The 19,444-nt window shown below is 50.8% G+C and overlaps 1 protein-coding gene across 3 annotated transcripts in view; it reads left to right on the forward strand.

Moving 5' to 3' along the window:
- BTBD16 (BTB domain containing 16) overlaps positions 1 to 18,269 on the forward strand; it is a 44,981-nt gene extending 26,712 nt beyond the window's left edge. For all 3 annotated transcript variants that reach the window (XM_042908961.1, XM_042908962.1, XM_042908963.1), the window contains 6 exons: positions 10,716 to 10,807; positions 11,688 to 11,770; positions 13,997 to 14,074; positions 15,217 to 15,315; positions 16,632 to 16,805; positions 18,121 to 18,269. In XM_042908961.1, coding sequence (XP_042764895.1) covers positions 10,716 to 10,807; positions 11,688 to 11,770; positions 13,997 to 14,074; positions 15,217 to 15,315; positions 16,632 to 16,805; positions 18,121 to 18,189 — 595 coding nt within the window. In that variant the 3' untranslated portion in view covers positions 18,190 to 18,269. The remainder of the gene's footprint in view (positions 1 to 10,715; positions 10,808 to 11,687; positions 11,771 to 13,996; positions 14,075 to 15,216; positions 15,316 to 16,631; positions 16,806 to 18,120) is intronic.
- Positions 18,270 to 19,444: the final 1,175 nt, after the last annotated feature.

Here is a 19,444-nt window from a genome sequence, read left to right on the forward strand (position 1 = left end):
CCTGCTTGGGATTCTCTCTCTTCCTCTCTGCCCCTCCCCCACTCACTTGCTCTCTCTCTCTCTCTCTCTCTCTCTCTCTAAGTAAGTAAATAAATAAACTTTAAAAAAGGTACCTAAATTAGACCAGGTTGTCCTCACTTATATTTCACAACAGCATATAAAATTCTGAATTTTCTGAACAAATGAAAAAGCATTTGAATGTACAAAAGTTTCATAGAATTAACTTAAGTTTCTTATCCTCTCTAAACTTATAAGTTCTAATAATTGCGCGTTCTAATAATTGCGTATCTCAAAATTTCAGTAAAAAATAACTACAGTTTAATGTTCACCATTTAATTATGCTTACTAATTCTGATACGTGCTTCTTTTTTAAAATGTTTATTTTTGTGAGCGAGAGAGAGAGAGAGCATGAGCAGGGGAGGGGCAGAGAGAAAGGGAGACACAGAATCAATTCAAAGCAGGCTCCGAGCTGTCAGCGCAGAGCCCGATGTGGGGCTTGAACCCATGAACCGCGAGATCGTGACCTGAGGGAAAGTCAGGTGCTTAACCGACTGAGCCACCCAGGCGCCCCGACAACAGCACCTTCTATTTGTAATCTCATTTCATCTGTAAAAGACTCCGGGGCTTGCTTTGTCATTCCCATTTTACAGATGACTAAACCGAGGTGGAAATGAACTATCCTGTCAGAGATCACACAAGTGGTAAGGGACGGGGTCTGACTTGAACTCGGCCTGCGGAAATCCCAAGACACTTTGCTGCCCATTCCTAGAATGGCCGATTGGATATCCTCTCTTGTGTCCACAGCTGGTTCAGTAATAGCTCCCTGGGCGCTGTGTTCAGAAAGATCCTGAGGCTGCCTCTAGGTTCAGTGTTGGTGTTAGCAGGGGACTTGGAGTGCGCCTTCCCCTCCCCGTGCTGCCCTCTGCTGTGAGTGTTTTCTATCTGTCCTATCAAGAGTGCCCCCATTAGCAGTGGCAGCCTGGGCACAGGGGAGCGGGGTGGGGGGGCAGGGCGAAACTGGTAGTTTATGGGCTCCCTTTCATGCCTCTTTATAAAGCTTCGATTAAAACTTTGTATGTATGCTCACATCACGCGAGCTGGCTGTGGAGTGTGGTGGCCCTGTAGCTACAGACAGTCCCAGGCGGGCCGCAGGGGGTCTGCCTGGAGGAAGTGACAGACGGCATCACTTTCATTGTCGGGTTTAGGCATCGGCTCCCCACCTCCGCAGGAATGGGGTTTCCAGGCACGATAAGGCGTGTTCAAGGGAGCAAAGGGGCTCCATTCCTTTTGTACGTGTGAGTTTAGCAGATAAACACATCTTCCACCTATTCGTCAGTGGCTTGGCCTGATCAAGCCAAGTTCCGTTTGCATTGTTCTGAAGCAGTGAATCCTTTTCTGGAACATCTGTGCACCATGTTAACTAAAGAGCCCATTTTTCCTGTCTCGTTATTTGGGGAAAGCGGTATTCAGTGCCAGGATGATATGCACTTTGCTTAGTTTCTATATAATTTGCTTTGAGCGCAAATGTTTTACTAACCACCCCCCACTCTTTTAATAGCCCAAGAGACACTTTTTCCAGTGAGTCATGCACAACCAGGAAAACTTGCTCTCTGATTCCAGGTTAGCTTTCATACTGGGAATGTCTTAGAACCGGGAGGTAGGAAATGAGCTGGAATGTGGAAACTGCTTTTAATGCGGTAGAAACAGAGGGAATGAGGCTCTCAGGGGGTGGCCCCCTGCTGAGAGGAGGGTGCGCCCCGGTTTTCCTGAGCTGGAGTCCCAGGGCTCCTCCTCACCATCATTAGCTTTTCCATTCCTCTTGAACCTACGCTGGTTGCCTCTTGACCTCACACCTCCCACGCCTGGCATTTCCCAAGCCCCCGATGCTACATTGTTCCTTGTTGGAAACCATTTGTGAGTTTCCCTTTGGTCCCAGCACCTTCTACTGGGGGGCCCCGTGTTCTCTGACTGCAGCACAGCGGGGGACTCCCAGCAGCCTGTGCGCCTGCCTTCCCTCCCGCTTCCCCGCCAGCAAGCTTGGTGCCCCAGGGAGAACAGACAGATGGTCTGGGCCTCGGGGCTCTTCCCCTGCAGCTGTCCAGGCGCACCCCCGACTCTGAGGACCACGTGCCCATTTTTAGGATTGTGGGCGACTCTCCTCTCATCCCAGCTCGCTCTTCTGCCCTAGAACAGTGGCACCTTTAAGGTGTTCCCTCATCCATGGCCTCCGCCTCCCAAATGTGTGTCCCCTGAGTCTCCAGACTCAGCCTAGGGATCAGCACTTGCTTCTCCTGCTAATGTAACTCCCACCCGTTCTGCCCCCGCTGCCAGTCTGTCCACGGTGGGGCCTCCCCTGAGAGCCTCTCTGACCCCTGAGAGCCTGACGGCCACTGATGTCCCCCGGGGACATCATGAGCAGCTTCAAGGAAGGGTCTGTGGGCCTTTATCACACCCCTAGCTTGTCTGGCACCGTGCTATGCATGGAAGAGCTTCTGAAGGATGAGTTTCCAGCAATCGCTTTTTTTTTTTAACATGTATTTATTATTGAGAGACAGAGCATGAGCATGGGAGGGGCAGAGAGAGAGGGGGACACAGAATCCGAAGCAGGCTCCAGGCTCCGAGCTGTCGGCACAGAGCCCGACCTGGGGCTCGAACTCACAGACCACGAGATCATGAGCTGAGCTGAAGTCAGACGCTCAACCGACTGAGCCACCCAGGCGCCCCCAGCAATCGCTTTTGTGTGGCTTGGTTCCCCTCATGGAAGTGGGTTGTAATATGCTGATGCAAAATTCAGAGAACACCTTGTCTGTAACAGGGTCTGTAGCCAGATGACTGATGGCGGGTGCCTGCTTGGTGTTCTAGACAAGGAAGGGTTCCAAGGCTTTCTGTAGGCTCGGGGAGAAATAACGTCTCGGTTGGTTAGTGATGTCTACCCCGGACATGGCAGTGGGTACTGGGTGCCTTGCTCGGTGTTTACTATCCCTTCCTGCGGATCCCCGGGGCTGCCCCACAGCAGGGCAGGGTCTTGGGGCCGCTGGCCCAGAGGAGCTGGCGGCCTGAAGGCTGGAGCTTCGAGAAGGCACTTCTGCTCTTAGTGGAGGAGGGAGGCTGCCGGGAGTCACAGCCAGCGTGGGCCAGAGTCGGGTCACCAGGGGAGCTGACCTTCACGGCTCAATGAGGCACCAACGGGAACAGCTGGTCAGGTCTCTGTGGCCACGGGACATGCCAGGGACGCTAAAAGATGAGGCAGAGGAGTAGACCCCCTGGGAGACAGTTCATAGGCTTCGGAATGAGGATCAAGGAAGCTGAGTCTTTGGCCCGGTTTTTAAAGTTACGTGTATTGATGAAAGAGTGTAAATGACAGAGTGATCTATGAGGGATCTCCCAGTGGTCAGAGTGGACATCTTGAGGCCACCACAATATGGGGACTTCCCAAATGGGACCGTACTTTTGTAACGTGCAGCAGTGGGACAAGTGGCCCGAACACAAGCTAGTGGGGCCCTGTGAGGCACTGGAAACAAGGCCACGCTGCAGCCGTGCCTGTGGCCTTGGCCAGCCTGGCGCCCGCATCAGAGGGTTTGGAACGGTAATTGAGTAAAAGTAGGGGCGCCTGGGTGGCTCAGTCGGCTAAGCATCCAGCTCTTGATTTCAGCTCAGGTCATGAACTCACGGTTTCGAAAGCTCGAGCCCTGCATCAGGCTCTGCCCTCACAGCAAGGAGCCGGCTCGGGATTCTCCCTCTGTCTCTGCCCCTCCCTTGCTCGAGCTCTCTGTCTCTCTCAAGATAAATAAATAAACTTAAAAAAATTTTTTTTAAATAGATCAGATGCCCCTTTTCTTACCTGTCTTAGCAAGGTCTGGAAGGCACACTAGGAGTGAAGGTATTTGAACAGTCGACCCCAGCACCAGCAATGCCTGCAAATAAAGACATATGTCCAAGCCTTGTTTATTCTCCCAAGTTCTTTCATTCTTTGATTTTTTTTTCAAGTTTTTATTCATTCTACCGGTAGTTATAGAACATGCACTCTATGCCAGAGACCCTGACAGAAAGCTGAAGAGGAAGTTTCTCTACCTAGCCAGACATGTACAAACACTTTGCAACTTATTTTCATGGCTGAGTATAACGGCATAGGAGGGGAGCATTCATACACACACACACACACACACACACACGCATGCACGCACACACCCCTTGGCCCCCACAGTCTGTTTTCTGGCAGTGGTTAATTTAGAAAAACAAATAGACCGGCCAGAATTAAATTTAACATTTCCTTGTAGGAAAAACAAAAAATGTAAGCAAAGCTTACACAGATTCCATCCACAGAGGAGAAGTCATCCTTTCTTTCCAGTTAGCAGTCTGAGAAGTCCAGGAAAACTGTAAAAACTCATCAGTTGGAGTAGGGCCAGAGGCAGGCAAGTTTTTCACTTTTTTAAAACTGCATTTTTTTTTTAAGTTTATGTATTTATTTTGAGGGAGAAGGTGGGGAGCAGAGAGAGGGAGACAGCAGGTTCCCAGCCATTAGCACATAGCCCGAGGGGGCGCTCAATCCCGCGACCTGTGAGATCATGACCTGAGCGGAAATCAAGAGTCAGACACTTAACCGACTGAACCACCCAGGCGCCCCAAAGGTACATTTTTAACCAAAGCATAAAATACATACAGAAAAGTGCACAGACCTTAAGTGGATTTCCGCAAAGCTCACACATCTGTGTCAGCAGGGCCCAGACTGAGGGACAGACTCGACCAGTCACCTAAAGTGTCTTATCTCAGTCCCCACCTTTCCCAGAAAAAGGAAAACAACATCCAGGCTTCCTTTACTTTCCAGATGTCTTGGCTGCTTTTGAACTTTGCGTAAACAGAATCTTACAATATACACTTCTTAATGTCTGCTTTCCCTTTCACTCAATAACGTATCTATAAAATCCGTCCAGGGAGGAACAGCCAGGGAAGGCAAGGGACTTGCTCAGGGTCCTTCTGCGATGAATTGGTGGAGGGTCTTCTAGATCTTTGGACACGTCCTTTTATTCTATTTTTTTAAGTCCGTTTATTTATTTTGAGAGAGAGAGACAACACGAGTGGGGAAGGAGCAGAAGAGAGGGAGAGAGAGAGAATCTCAAACAGGCTCCACGCTGCCAGCACAGAGCTCAATGTGGGGCTCGAACCCATGAAACTGTGAGATCATGACCTGAGCTGAAACCAAGAAATGGACACTTAACCGACTGAGCTACCCAGGCACCCCCACATCCCTTTCTTTTAAGATTCTCCAGATTGTAATTCTGGCCCTTAACTGATTTGTTAATCACTAAGTGGGTCCTTCTTAGACACAAGGATGGGTCCCAGCCATGGGCTTACAACCTTTCCTGAAGGAGGTCACTGAAAACAGTCAGCGAAGCCATTTTCCGCATGATCCCAATGCCTGGATTTCCCTGGCTGCTGCTGCTGAGTCTCCCCTCCTTCCTGGGGCCTATCCAAATCTGATCCAACCTTGACAGCACTAGCCGAGGACTCCTCCCGGAAGCCTTCCCAGATCTCACTTGCACACAGGACAGATTCCTCCTCTGAGCTCCTCTGTGCAGAGGGAACCAGAGCATGTGCTGACTGGGTGGGTGGGCACTGACCTGACAAACCCAGCACCATGTTCCCCCCAGACCCTGAGGGGGGAGCCCTGGAGGAGAGCCACCATGCCACGGCCTGCGCCCCTGACCCCTGAGCCTGCTGATGTCTCCAGGGAGACGCTCTGTGATCCTAGGTGCTGGGGCAGCCAGAAGCCATGCATCTACTGTGATTAATTAGTGGCATTTGAAATGTGGCAACAGAGTCATCATGAAACTGGGCACCCCTGGTGTGAGAACTCTCATCTCTTAACCGGAACATTCATTTTGAAATATGCCATGAGTCACAGACATGAGCGCCATTAAATTGTTTGGTCTCAGATTAGCCAAGCCCTATAGAGGGGGGTAGGTATATGTGGGGACAACGGGGTTTCCCGTCGCTGGACTTTGGTGTTTCTTGCCTTTTTTAAATTTCTTCTTTTGCTCTGACCACATTGCCTCTGCTCCGCTAGACTCTGGTTTTCTGGAAGCTGAATCTTTCTTTTCAAGGTCCCTAAATATTACCCCCATTCCTTACTAACTTTTCACTTCGGTCACATGGCTTCTTGGCTTGCCACCCAAATGGGGCGGACCCAGTGTGTCATCTTCAATGAGAGTAGAGACGTGGAAGGAGCCCAAGAAGTGTAGAGCGTCCAATGCAAGAGGTCCCTCCAGAGGGCAGCTAAGGTTATCGTTACACAGGATTTCTAGACCCAGTTCTGCCGTCGGGCAAAGGTTAGGACGGACTTTCTTGTCAAGATGACATCGAACTGGGTCTCAATGAATGTCTAGTAGGACTTGACCCGGCAAATAAGCGTGGCAACAGCAGGGGGGCCCATAGCACAGGAAACCCAACCTGGAGCAGCCTGGTCTGTGTGCACACGTGTGTGCGTGTGTGTGTGTGCATGTGTGCACGTGTGCGTGCATGCGCTGGGGCGGGACAGCTGGCGTTCCTTGAACAGACACATGGGCGCATGGAGGGAGGGGATGGCAGGACGGAGGCTGCTGAGTTGGCGGGATCGACTCCTCATCCAATTCATTCACTCAACAAATTGCAAGCCGGCTGAGCGCCAGGCCCTGCGAGAGGCGCCGAGAGGACAAGAGCAAACAGAACAGATGCCAAGCCCCAGCTTCGCGGCGTTTACGACCTCGGAAGCAGAGACAGACAATACGTTCAGTGAATAAGATGCATGTTAGCAGATGGTGGCCCTGAGTCTGGGTCCCGCTCCTGCCACAAGCCGGCTGGAAGTCTTTGGACGAGAACCTGACCTTTCTGCAGGGACATTAGCAAGACCCATGTATCAGGCGCAAGTTCGTTCGGACTCGAAGAAAAGGCCCTTGGCGGGAGGCGCTGAAAGGCAGTGACATCTGATAGGTGACAGTGGGAGCGGCCATCAGAAGTGTTTCACTTACCGCACCGTGGGGTTAAGAGGCTAGAGGATGGGCTCGTGGTTGCTGGCTTTCTGAAGGCACCCAGGTCTATACTGAGGGACGGCTGGAAAAAAGCCGTGTGCCCTTCTCATCACGAGGTATTGCCTCAAAGAGTGCAGTTTTTTTTTTCACGCTTCACCTTAACATTTAAAACTACTATTTCAAATATTTTTTCACAGAAATGAAGTAATGTTTTAATCCTAGTTCTTTTTTATGATAGTAAAGTATTAAGATAAAATTGGCCTTGTTAGGGGCGCCGGGTGGCTCCGTCCGTCGGTTAAGCCGCCGACTTTGGCTCAGGTCATGATCTCGCAGTTCGTGAGTTCGAGCCCCACGTCGGGCTGTGTGCTGACAACTCAGAGGCTGGAGCCTGCTTCGGATTCTGTGTCTCCCTCTCTCTCTGCCCCTCCCCCACTGGCACTCTCTCTCTCTCAAAAATAAATAAATAAACATTAAAAATTTTTTAATTAAAAAAAAAGATAAAACTTGCCATTTTAACTACTTTTATGTGTGTCATTGAGTGGCAATTAAGTACATTCACACTGTGGTGCAACCATCCCTGCCTTCCATCTCCAGAACGTTTTTATCTTTCCAAACTGAAACTTTATCCGTTGAACGATTAACGGGTCTCCATTCCCTGTCCCCCTGCCCCTGGCAAGCACAGTACTCCTTCTGCTTCCATAAATTCAACTCCTCTAGGAACCTCATGTAAGTGCAATCCCATAGAATTTGTTCTTCCGTGTTGGGCTTATGTCCCTGAGTGTAAAGTCTCCAAGGCTCATCCATGGAATATCATGTGTCAGAATTCCAAAGTGGATATTTTAAGGTTAAAATTTGAGGTGCTGGGGTCATGGGGCCCTGAGTCAGACACACAGGAAGGATAAATGACTCCGACGGATGACAGGATGGGGGAAGTGAGAAGGTTGTGGCTAAAAGCAGCTCTAAAATTACGACTGGTGCCAGTCAGAGGGACACTTGTCCTGGGCATTGCCTTTCAGGAAGTCTGGGGGGGGGTTGTCCCCGGGGCCCTTGAAAGCAGGACCCAGAGCCAACCTGGGCATGTCTTTCAGTCTCAGGGACCTATGAACTGTCCTCCCCAAAGGGGTCATGCCCCAAGCGTTTCTTGAAGACCTGTAGGAGGCAGACACTATGGCCTGACGTTCGTTCCAGAAAAGTCAGTGCTAAACCCAAAGGGATCTTTGCCCGGATGGCATCGAGTGCCAGGGGAAGCCAGGCCAGCATTTGATCCCACCAACAGAGCCAGGCAAAGAGGCCCCCCAGCTTTGTGTTAGCTTCCTGTCACATTGGGTTGGGGTAATGAGCCCATCATCGGGCCAGAGAGTAGAGGATGCCTCTGCCTTCAGACGGTGGAGAGGAGCCGGGTTCGATGGAAAACGCGCTGAGCTGTTCTCAGGAGGCCTAGGTAGAGTCCTGGCTCTGCAACAGTCGGCCTCACCCGTCTCCAAGGGCAGGGCTGTGTGCATCGGTTCAAGGTGCTGGACCACATCCCTCCGATGCTTTCAGATTTTAGAAAATCAACAGCTGAAGCCACCGTCTTCTTCCTCTGGGATGGCCCAAGGCTTGGGCAATTCAGAGGCTGGCAGTGACAATGAATGCCACCAAAAACAACTCCATGCCGTTGGACAGCTTGAGTCCAGGTCACTTTCCCAGGGACGAGAGGACAGTGGTGGTAATCATGAGGTACGGGGTGCCTGTGGGGCATCGGAAGCTGTGCCCAGCACCATCACCTTTACTCTTCCTTGATACCCATGGAGGCACACGTGGCCGTTGTCCCCACTTGACAGAGAAGGAGATTGGAGCTCGGGGAGGCTCAGTCACGTGACTGATGGCCAGCTGGTCCAGGACCGGAAGCTAGTCCCAGCTCACGGAAGCATGATTAGACAACAGATGAGCAGACTCATGACCTCGTAAGTCAGCCACCATCGGTGCCACTTTCCTGTGACCCAGAGGGATCTTAAAGTCCGATCACCTGTCTCCACAAAGCTCCTTCCCGAATCCTCTGGGAAGGGAGGTCTGTCGGGAGAGCTCCTGGCTGATGGGCTGTCGGGTCCGAGCGCCTCTTCCAGGGAGACTCTGCGGCTTGGCTTCCTGTACCCTCCCAGCAGCCGTCCCACAAAGCTGCAGGGTTGGTGCCTGGGGGCTTCTGAGTCGCAGGGGACGTGCTGTCCTCAACCGTTCAGCTTTCTGGGCTGAAAGTGTCTCTAACCATCAGCTCCAGCAAGTGCTCCCTTCTTAGGGCAGTACCAGAACGTAGGTGCCCTTGCCGGGGACGCAGGCTCATTCCCTAGAGCACTCGGCTGGAGGGGACTGTGCCAGCTCGGCCCCTTCTTCCCTCCGTGACACCTACACCCAGTACGATGTCACCTAGCTTGTTCCTCCGTTAAATGGTGAGAGAGAGGCAGGAAAGGGAACAAGCGAGTCTTATCCGTCCACTCGCTTCGTGATGAAGACATCACTCGTGATGAAGACATCACGTTCTCTGGGTACCGGCCCGGCCTACGCTAGCCCAGCTACATGTGCGCAGGCTGACGGAGGGCGGGTTCCGGGATCAGTAGAACTGTACTGTGCCTGAAAGCATCAGCATTCCTTTATTTACGCCTGATCTGTCTACCACCAGAGACTGGCACCCAGTGGCATCTAACAAATAATCACTGAATTGAATCAACTCATTTGTCTTTGTGCCCCTCTCCCACCCCACGCGCCTCAGCATCCCTAAACTAGCTCCTGGGACCGCGGACACGGAGGGTCCCAGAAATTCCTAGGACTTCTGAAAGCAAATGGTCCTTAGCAGAATGGTGCGTTCAGTCTGGCTGAGACAGGGTGTGATTTGAACATCACTCTTGATTCATGGAAAAATAATCTGCGGGCGCCCTTGGCTGGTCTCATACGGATCTGCCTTGAGGGAATGACTTTGCGTTTCCAAAGGGACTCAGAAAAATTACTCCCGTTGTCCCCATTGATGAAACGTGACGAAGCAAGTTGTTGCAAAACAAGAATGGTGAATGTGTGTCCGCGTGTATGCGTGTTCGCAAAGGGAATCTGATCTCAACCCAGCCCTGACCTTCAGCACGGATGGAAATTAACTGGAGCTTAGTACCGACGGTAACTGCAGAACAGCTACTGAAATTCGTCACCCGCTTTCCTTCTTTTTAACCCTACCGGAAGGCACTTTTGAAGGACCTAAGTTGGTCACTATTGAAAGGGCAGCTTGTGTAGAGGAGGAGTACAAAGTCCTGCGTTCAAGTCCTAACTGAGCCTTTGTTTTTTCATCTGTAAAATGGAGCCCATGACACCTGCCCTGTCTGGCCCGCAAGAAGTTTGTGAGGCTCAAGTGAGAAAATGTATCTTGAAACCCTCCATAAAGTAACATATGTTACCGCCAGTCACTTACTTCATCAGTATGTGCTGTGCACCTGCTCTGTACGTAGTGTGGCAATGGATGGCAAGGGACTAGGACCAGTGTCTCGTTATCACCTGTGGGGTCAGCCTTCACCCAGGCTGTCCCAGCTGCCCTCTGCTTCCGCACGCCTCACCCATCCAGAGAGAACCAAGCACATCTACCCCTGACGGGTGAAACCACTAGTCTCTTTGACGTGACTCTCGTTAGCCCTCGCCAATTCCAGAAAGGAGGTTTAATGACAGTCTCTTGTTCCTCTTTGCACCTCTGCTCAGCTTCTCCAGGAAGAATTCCTTTCTGGATCAGGACACGGGACAGAGCTTGGTGCCACTTTTCCTTTGCCTGCGCCTGCACGGCATCATCAAAGGTAAGCCCTGCCTGAGTGAGTGCATCTGGGAAGGCCCTTGGGGACCCGCGCCACCCTCAGCAACTCCCAGGAAATACCCCACAGGCCTTTCCAAAGGAATCAGCTAGGATATGGCATGGTCACCTCCAAGTTGTGTGACTTTGGGAAAGTCACATAACTGCCTGGTCTCAGTGTCCCAGTCTGTAAAATGGGGGATAGTCAGAGCTTCCGTGAAATATGATATTGGATGAAGGGACTTATGGATTGGGAAAGTATGTGCAGCCTCCAAGGGCTGTGTTATTGTCATCTAGCCACGTGCCCTGCATCTTAGAGCGGCGTCCCCTCCAGGTCACTTGCTCCGTGGTTGGGGAGGAGACTCCGGGTCTGTGCGCCAGACCTGGCTTTCTCAGCCTCCTGCGCTGGGCCTGGGGGAAGGCATCTGTGACTTGGAAAGAGGAGGAAGCCCCCTGGGGAGTGTGTTTTGGGGCTGCCCGGGTGCCCCCCCTCCCAGACCTTTGTGAATAAAAGCACATTTGGGAAAGTTTTCAAAGCCATTTCCAATTATCCAGATAAAACGCATAGCTTTAAAACCCAGGAATGGTTGATGGACCCCAGGTAGTTTTGTCCAAGTTGCTTCTAGACGCTCCCAGAGACACTGATGATCCGAACTCAGCCCTCCCTTCCTGGGCAGGATTTCGGCCAGGGGGCCTTGAACACTCTGGGGGAAAGTGCTCTGTGCCGGTCCATCTGGGCTCCACGCACCTTGTGACCCCCGGGGGGCCCTGGCCAGGCCCTCTAATCCTCAACCCTTGACTTCCTCCTTTTTCTCTCTGCAAATCAGACTTCTGCGGCTCTGTTATGAATAAATCTATAAAAATGTTCTCTTTGTGTTTCTTCCAAGGCAAAAATCTGGAGGAGTTAAGGCACATTAACTTCTTCCCGGAGTCCTGGCTGATCCGGGTTACAGCCAACCATTACCACGCAGTGAGTTGCCAGCTCAGCAAGGAAACAATTATTGAAATTTATTGCTTTTCTGACCTGGCTTTCTCTGGAGACGTGTTTTGCATTTGAAACCTCTGAGCCTTTGAGGTCGGGATGTTTCTGGCTCCTCCTTCAGGGGAGTGGAGAGATTCAAGCCTGGGGGGGGGGGGGGCGCGGAGGGAGGAGGCTTGGGCGGAGCCAGGTGCTTCGGGCATGTGCGGGCATGTGCACTGTTGACCTGGAGAGTGAGGGGGGGGTCTGGGACCACTGGCTGCCCCGCCCTCCTGGCCCAGCCCTGCCCCCCCCATGGACACACACGTAACCTGTGCTTGTTACTGAAATTTTTTTTATTAATTTTTTTTTTTTAATTTACATCCAAATTAGTTAGCATCCAGTGCAACAATGACTTCAGGAGTAGATTCCTTAGTGCCCCTGACCCATGTAGCCCCTCCCCCCTCTCACCCTCCCTCCAGTAACCCTCAGTTTCTTCTCCATATTTGTGAGTCTCTTATGCTTTGTCCCCCTCCGTTTTTATATTCTTTTTGTTTCCCTTCCCTTATGTTCATCTGTCTTGTCTCTTAAAGTCCTCATACGAGTGAAGTCATGATTTTTGTCTTTCTCTGACTAATTTCGCTTAGCATAATACCCTCCAGTTCCATCCACGTAGTTGCAAATGGCAAGATTTCATTCTTTTTGATTGCCGAGTAATACTCCATTGTGTGTATAAATCACATCCTCTTTATCCATTCATCCATCGTTGGACATTCGGGCTCTTTCCATACTTTGGCTGTTGTTGATAGTGCTGCTATAAACATGGGGGTGCATGTGTCCCTTCGAAAGAGCACACCTGTATCCCGTGGATCAATGCCTAGTAGTGCTATTGCTGGGTCATAGGGTAGTTCTATTTTTAGTTTTTTGAGGAACCTCCATACCGTTTTCCAGAGTGGCTTCACCAGCTTGCATTCCCATGACATTTTTTAAATGCAGAGAAACTGAATGAAAGAAAAGACATACCCGTCAGACCCATCACCCAAAGACAACCTACAACCACTACTAGTTGTGTTTTACTGGCCGCAAACTCTTCCACCAAGAACATCTGCTATATAAACAACACTACTTTGCCTCTCTTTTAGTGCAGAAAATTTGCCACGCTCCTATTTGTTAACTCTTAGACATGGCTGTAGGCTGAACATATTTGCACGTGATGGTTTATTTTACTATCCTTAGAATTACTTTCTTGCAGGAGACTGTCAAGAACAGAAAATACTGGCCCAAAAAAGGAATGTTCATTTTTGTTCTTGATATGTGGTAACAGTTTGGGACCAAAACGCTCTTCCCCCCGTAATGAATGAGCTTGCTTCACTTCGTACATGCTCAGCAAATTGGGCGTTTTTATCTCAGATCCCGTTTGTCAAATGAGAGGCAAACAACGAAATCTCATTTCTCAATATGCATTCCCTTTATTACTGGGAAATACGGATATTTTTCCAAGTGGCATTTCCCCCTTTGTGAATTGTCCTATGCCAACTGTTGCAGTTCTTGTGTTTCCAATTGTGCATTTTTAGAGATGAAGTGGGGCAGTGTTTGAGTTCCGAAGATTTATGAGTCACTAGTTAAAATTCAATTCAGCCCAACAAATACCTATTGTAATGTGCAAACCACAGCGCCCGGTGCCCCTGCACAACAGATAATGACTCCATGGAACCGAGCCTCTCTGGGACGTAACTCAGAACTGTGCTCTAACAGAGCACAATGGAGGCGGGAGACAGTCCTTGGGGCTGGACACCTCAGGAAGTTCCCCTCCCCCCCCACACACCCTCTTCATGTTCTTCTGACCTGGCCCACCTCCTTCCTTTTGCCCCTTGTGGGATCCCGCCATGTCATGGAGCCCGCCATGTGGGATCACGCTTGTGACTTTATGGGCGTGATCATTCTCTGCATCACAATCAGGCTATTTATGTGCACATTTTATTTACCCGGGGAAAATTCTCAGGAATTTTTCTTGTTCTCATCTCTCGTTCTCTGAAAGCATTAAGCACAGTACCTGGCACATAGTCGGCGTCGACAAATACTGCAGACTGGATCCATGGCCAAGTGTGGGATCCAGAGACAGAGCTATCTATCAAGCATGGTGGGGGCTGTGGGATCAATGAACTGACGCAGAGATGGGGAGAGATGCTCGTGTCCCAGGGTCAGATTGCCAGTGAACTGTGTGCACCTGTCTTTCAGCTGGAGAGTGGGGGTGACATGGCCCACGTTAAAGATCTTACCACCCAGGCCGTGAGATTCGGGATGCTCTTTAACCAGGTACAGACCCCTGGGCCCAAGCAAGGGGAAGGACCGTTTTCTCCCAGGCTTGGCTAAGGACATTTGTATAATCACTTCTTACCTCTGTTAGGAAGGCCAGGGAAGAAAAGAAAATAGTCATGTCTCTTCTGCATGTTCCCACCACACCCTGGGAAAAACAATTCGCAAGACAGGGGCCTGGGACAGGCCATTCATTTATCTGATGTGCACATCCAAAATTTCTCCTTGAGGGGGACCAGCTGTCCTCGTTTTTCGGGGATGGAGGAGTTTCCCTGGGAAGCAGGACTTTCAGTTCTGAAACCAGGAAAGGCCTGGGCAAGCTGGGATGAATTGGCCGTTCTCTTCCCTGCAAACATCAAGACTTGCCAACAGTTCCGGGAGAGATTCCACTCCAAGCCTGTGTTGGCAGTTACAAAGGGGAAGCTATTCTGGGCGGGTATTTTCATGGGTCCCCCAAATCAAAGCAGAGTGGGTCAGGGAACTTGGCTGCAAGGTATGTGGGCACTCAGCCACCAGGGGTGTATGCAGGGCTAGTGGCTGCATTCTGTCTTGGGTTCCCTGGGATGGGCACAGCTGTCCAAGCAATTGCTGTACTCAGTTGTTGAAAGCCACTCCAGTAGTGATCTCAAAAGAAGTTGTGTTTCAGGGACTCGGGGCTCTGAATCTATCATCAAAGACTCCCCTCTGGGTCAGGCCTGGATGGGCTGGGTCTACACCTCACTTGCCTACACCTGCCTAAGTGGACAGACCACACACCGCAGGGGCCAGGAGGACACCTTGCAATACCATGAATATGGAATATCTTTTAGGCCCATCCAAATTGGAGCAAATGCTTTGCTTCATAGGTCCGCAGGCCACAGATTATCTAAGAACATGCCTAACTCATCCTTCTCCCCACTAGAGGATGTGTAGAGCAGTTAAGATCATCACTGAGTACAACCCATGGGGTTTGTGAAGTCACTACAGTTTGTTCGGCCCTTCCTGAGCTAAAATTGCTGTTGTGTTTTAATTAGTCACTTTTGTGTGTCAAATTAGTCGCTTCTGTTTCAGCTAGAATTTGCTTTTTCTGTGTCCTCTTGCCTTTGAATACAGAAGGTTTCTTTCCCTGTCACTTTGTTGTTTGTTTATCCTTCCCAACTTAGGAGTATACAACTCATTCGGAAGTGATTGCCATATACGGATTCTTCTTTGAGATAAAGGGAGTCAGACATGATACTACCTCTTACAGTTTTTACATGCAGGTAAGAAGGACAGCGCACAGGAAAGTTGTGTCTCTGAAACAGTCTTTTAGATCCAGAGTCAATTCATACGAAATTAATAATAATTGATCAATCATTAGCTAATGATGAATACGAAACGTGTTGTAAGCCTACTGCTAATTATGTTCATACATGTGAGGCCATTTGATTTTTACAACCTTGGGAGGTTTGAGGGTCCATATGGCCCCTATTGGCAAAGTTGGGGTTCCGTTCTAGACTCCGACTCTACGTTTGGGGCCCAGTTCGTCTTCTGTTCCTGCGTGATGGGCGATGCTTTACAGATGATCATTCTTCAGTGGAGGGAAGAGGGAACAGTCTTGTTTAGAGAGGCAAAGCAGGGCGGTGGACAGGACACTGGTGAATTCAGGAGGACAGAGGGATTCGCCTCAGTGCTCTTGCTACAGGCTTTTGGAGGAGTGCTGTGTTTTAGAGCAGAGTCGAAGTCAAGCTGCCTGGTGAGCCCCATGATGTTGACAAGCCCGTGAGCCTCCCCATGTCCGGCTTCCTGAGCCTTGAGATGGGGAAGGTAATAGGACCTACCTGACTTGGTTGTGGGCAGTATTACTGTGTTCATTTGTGCAAAGCATGTGGAACAGGGACTGATGCATAAGGCACTATATGATGACACCGACAATGACAGTGACCACTATCATCAGGGACCGCTATGTTCCCCTTAGGATTTGCCTTGTAAGTCTCTAAGGCATCAAGCTCCTTGAGAAACCGTATCTCATTAGTCTTTTTGTTATCACCACTAATCACAGTACCCGGAACACGGGGAGGTACGTTTGTATTGTGAGCAGGTAAATGGATACATGCACGCCTGCAGAAACCTGAGCTTCAGCCCCAGCTTCGCCGCTACCTCCTTCCATGCCCTCGAGTGAGTCACATCTCTTCCTTGGGTCAGTTCTTGTCTTCAGTGACTCAGGCATTTCCCTACATGATGGAATTTACTGGATGCAGATGAATTATGTAACAACACCCCTCGAAATACCCGTGTGCACGCTCCATTGGTTTTTAAATCCTGGCAAGGCGATAGTGAAGACCTTCCAATTCGGTACAGCCTGACTTAGTGACATTTTTCTGGGCTCGCCAGACCCCAGTCTGTCTGCCGGTGGTTTTGGGCGGGGGGTCAGATGCGAGCTGATTCAGCAGTGGCAGCCGTTCTCAGGAGGCGGGGCTGCGGGGAGCACCCCCTTGCTCTCCGCACACCTTACACGGGAGAGTCGACGGACCACGTTTTGCTAACTCTGGGTCACCCCAGTTTCAGTTCCACCTAAGGTGGGTCACCCTCCTTGCAGAGAGTGAGGCACAGTGACGTGGTCTGCGAGCACGGCCCCGTCAGCCTGCGGGCGGAACGCCTGGTGAAGTACGAGATCAGAGCCCAGACCCTGGTGGACGGCCAGTGGCAGGAGTTCAGGACCAACCAGATCACCCAGAAGTTTGGGTTCTCCAAGCCGTCCTGCAAAAGCCACGTGAGTGTTTGCCTTTGACTTCTTTTCTCTTTTATGTCTTTTTTTGCACTTTCTCTCCACCACTCCTTTTTTTGGGCGATCACTGGCTTTCCATCTCCAGTGGTCCACAGGGGAAGCTTGCTCGCTTTCTTTTTTTTTTAATTTTTTTTTTTTCAACATTTTTTATTTATTTTTGGGACAGAGAGAGACAGAGCATGAACGGGGGAGGGGCAGAGAGAGAGGGAGACACAGAATCGGAAACAGGCTCCAGGCTCCGAGCCATCAGCCCAGAGCCTGACGCGGGGCTCGAACTCACGGACCGCGAGATCGTGACCTGGCTGAAGTCGGACGCTTAACCGACTGCGCCACCCAGGCGCCCCTTGCTCGCTTTCTTAATAGACGGTCACAGCTCCACAACACGCTCAAGAGAAACCTAGAATAAAAAGCTGAGGGTGTGGAAAGCTATCACTATCACGCCAGATCCAGTTTGTAAATGTCAAAGGGTCCTGTTTTGGGAGGAGGGGAGGTTTGGTGGAGTGTGCCTGCCACCATCGCCTCCGCTGTTGCCTGGACATCCCCTGCGACGTGCCCCAAGATCCGTGGCCTGGCCCACCTGGCTCAGTGGCCGGCACGAGCATCCGGGTGGATTCTGTACCTGGCCTGGCTCCTGACGGGTAAAATCCAAAGTCTGCCAGAGAGCCTGTCTGTAGTCCTAGGAGGAACTCTGAGCGTGAATTTCAGGAGGTCCAGGGGCCACCCTGGGTGTCCCGCAGGGAGTGGGACTCAGCTTTAAGCCAGGGGGTCCTTCCCTGTCCCGGCTGCGCATCAGAAATCAGCACGCTGGGCTCCTCGCGAGGTCCACGGGCCTGCGCGCCACCCAGCTCCTCAGGCGATGTATTCCGCAGTGGGGCCCGACATCAGTGTTGTTTAAAGCTTCCCAAGTTATTCTCTGCGATGTCAGAAATCAGAACCACAATTTCCCCTTGTGGAGGTGGGGGCAGGGAGGGGGGGGGCGCCAGGATATTGGCCAGGAGGGAACGTGAAGGTTTTTGGGGGTGCCTGAAATGTTCTCTGTGGTGATCGGCGTGGCGGTCACCCAGGTGTACTCACTCGTGAAAATTCACCGAGCCAAACCCCTAAGATGTGTGCACTTTATTGTATCTAAGTCATACTTAAATGTTTTAAAGTTTGCTTTACAGACCTTCCTTAGGCAGTTCTAGTGTGCAGCCAGAGTTGGGAATGACTGCTTACACCACTGTTAAGGCCTCCCCCCCCCAAGAGAGCAATCGTGTTCATCCTAAAAGCCCCATTTGCTTTCTTCCGTTTCATCTTCTAGGCCTTGAAAATCCACACCGTGGGCCTTCCAATCTATGCAAGTTTTTCATTCATCTTCCCAGTGTCTTGACAGTTTCCAGAAGAACCTGTGGGATTTTTCTTTCTTTCGCCAGTGTCTACATAAAAGAAAATAAAACGGCGTTAAAGGGACTGCTCAAGCATTCAGGTGACTTTCCTAGTGGACAGCGAGCGATCTCAGCAGAACTTGGGCCCCCTGTCGGGCTGCTGTGACAGAGAACCACAGGCCGGGGGGGCTCACAAACAGCAGACGTTTACTGCACACAGTTCTGAGGGGTGTCCAACATCAAGATGCTGGCACATTCAGGGTGGGGGCTGGTGATAACTTGCTTCCTGGTTCACAGACGGCTGCCTCCTCGCTGGACCCTCACATGGTGGAAGGGGCGAGGGGGCCTCTGGAGCCACATTGTTTTTTTTTTTTAATTTATTTCTTTATTTTGAGAGAGAGAGGATAGAGAATCCCAAGCAGGCTCTGCACTGTCAGCACAGAGCCCTATGTGGGGCTCGAACTCACAAACCATGAGATTGTGACCTGAGCAAGAGTCAGATGCTTAACCGACTGAGCCCCTCAGGAGCCCCGTGGGGTCACTTTATAATGGTTAGAATGGGGCCATCACAACCTACTCACTTTCCAAATACCCATCACTTTTGGGGGTTAAGATTCAACATAGGGGTTCTGGGGAGACCTTCAAACCAGAGCACCATATTTGTATCATTTGTGGATGGAAAGTACCAGACGTGAGTCCATTCACCATCCTTGACCTCAGAGCAGCCGGAGGTCAGCCCTAACTTGCTGCTTGAGCTGGAACACTGCAACGGGCGCATCAGCAGTGACAACAAACTCCAGTTGGGAGCACTTGTGCGTCTCTGCCTGCTACACAGCACACACCAGACCACTGTCCTTGCAGCTTTGGTTCAGCCAGAACAGGCGGCAGGAAGGGACGGGAGCCGTTACAAGGTACAGAGTGACTTATTTCCCATCTGCCTTTTCAAATGGTGCTCACTGGTTTGGAGAAAGTGAGGTAGAGAGCCTTTCTCCCCACTTTGCGGATTCGTTTTCTGTTGCAACGTAACAAAGGACCACAAATTCAGTGGCTAAAAACAACACACAGGTATTGTTTGACAACTGCTGTGGGTCAGGAGTCCAGGCAGCTTTGCTGGGTCCCCTGCTCAGGGTCTCACAAGTCTGCAGTCTAGTGGCAGCTGGGCTGTGTTCTCATCTGAAGACATGACCGGGGGAGAGCCCACGTCCAAGTTCATGACGGTGTTGGCAGATTCATTTTCTTGTAGCTGCATCACTGAGGGCC

The sequence above is a fragment of the Panthera leo genome, chromosome D2, assembly GCF_018350215.1.
Source record: "Panthera leo isolate Ple1 chromosome D2, P.leo_Ple1_pat1.1, whole genome shotgun sequence".
NCBI classification, from domain to species: domain Eukaryota; kingdom Metazoa; phylum Chordata; class Mammalia; order Carnivora; family Felidae; genus Panthera; species Panthera leo.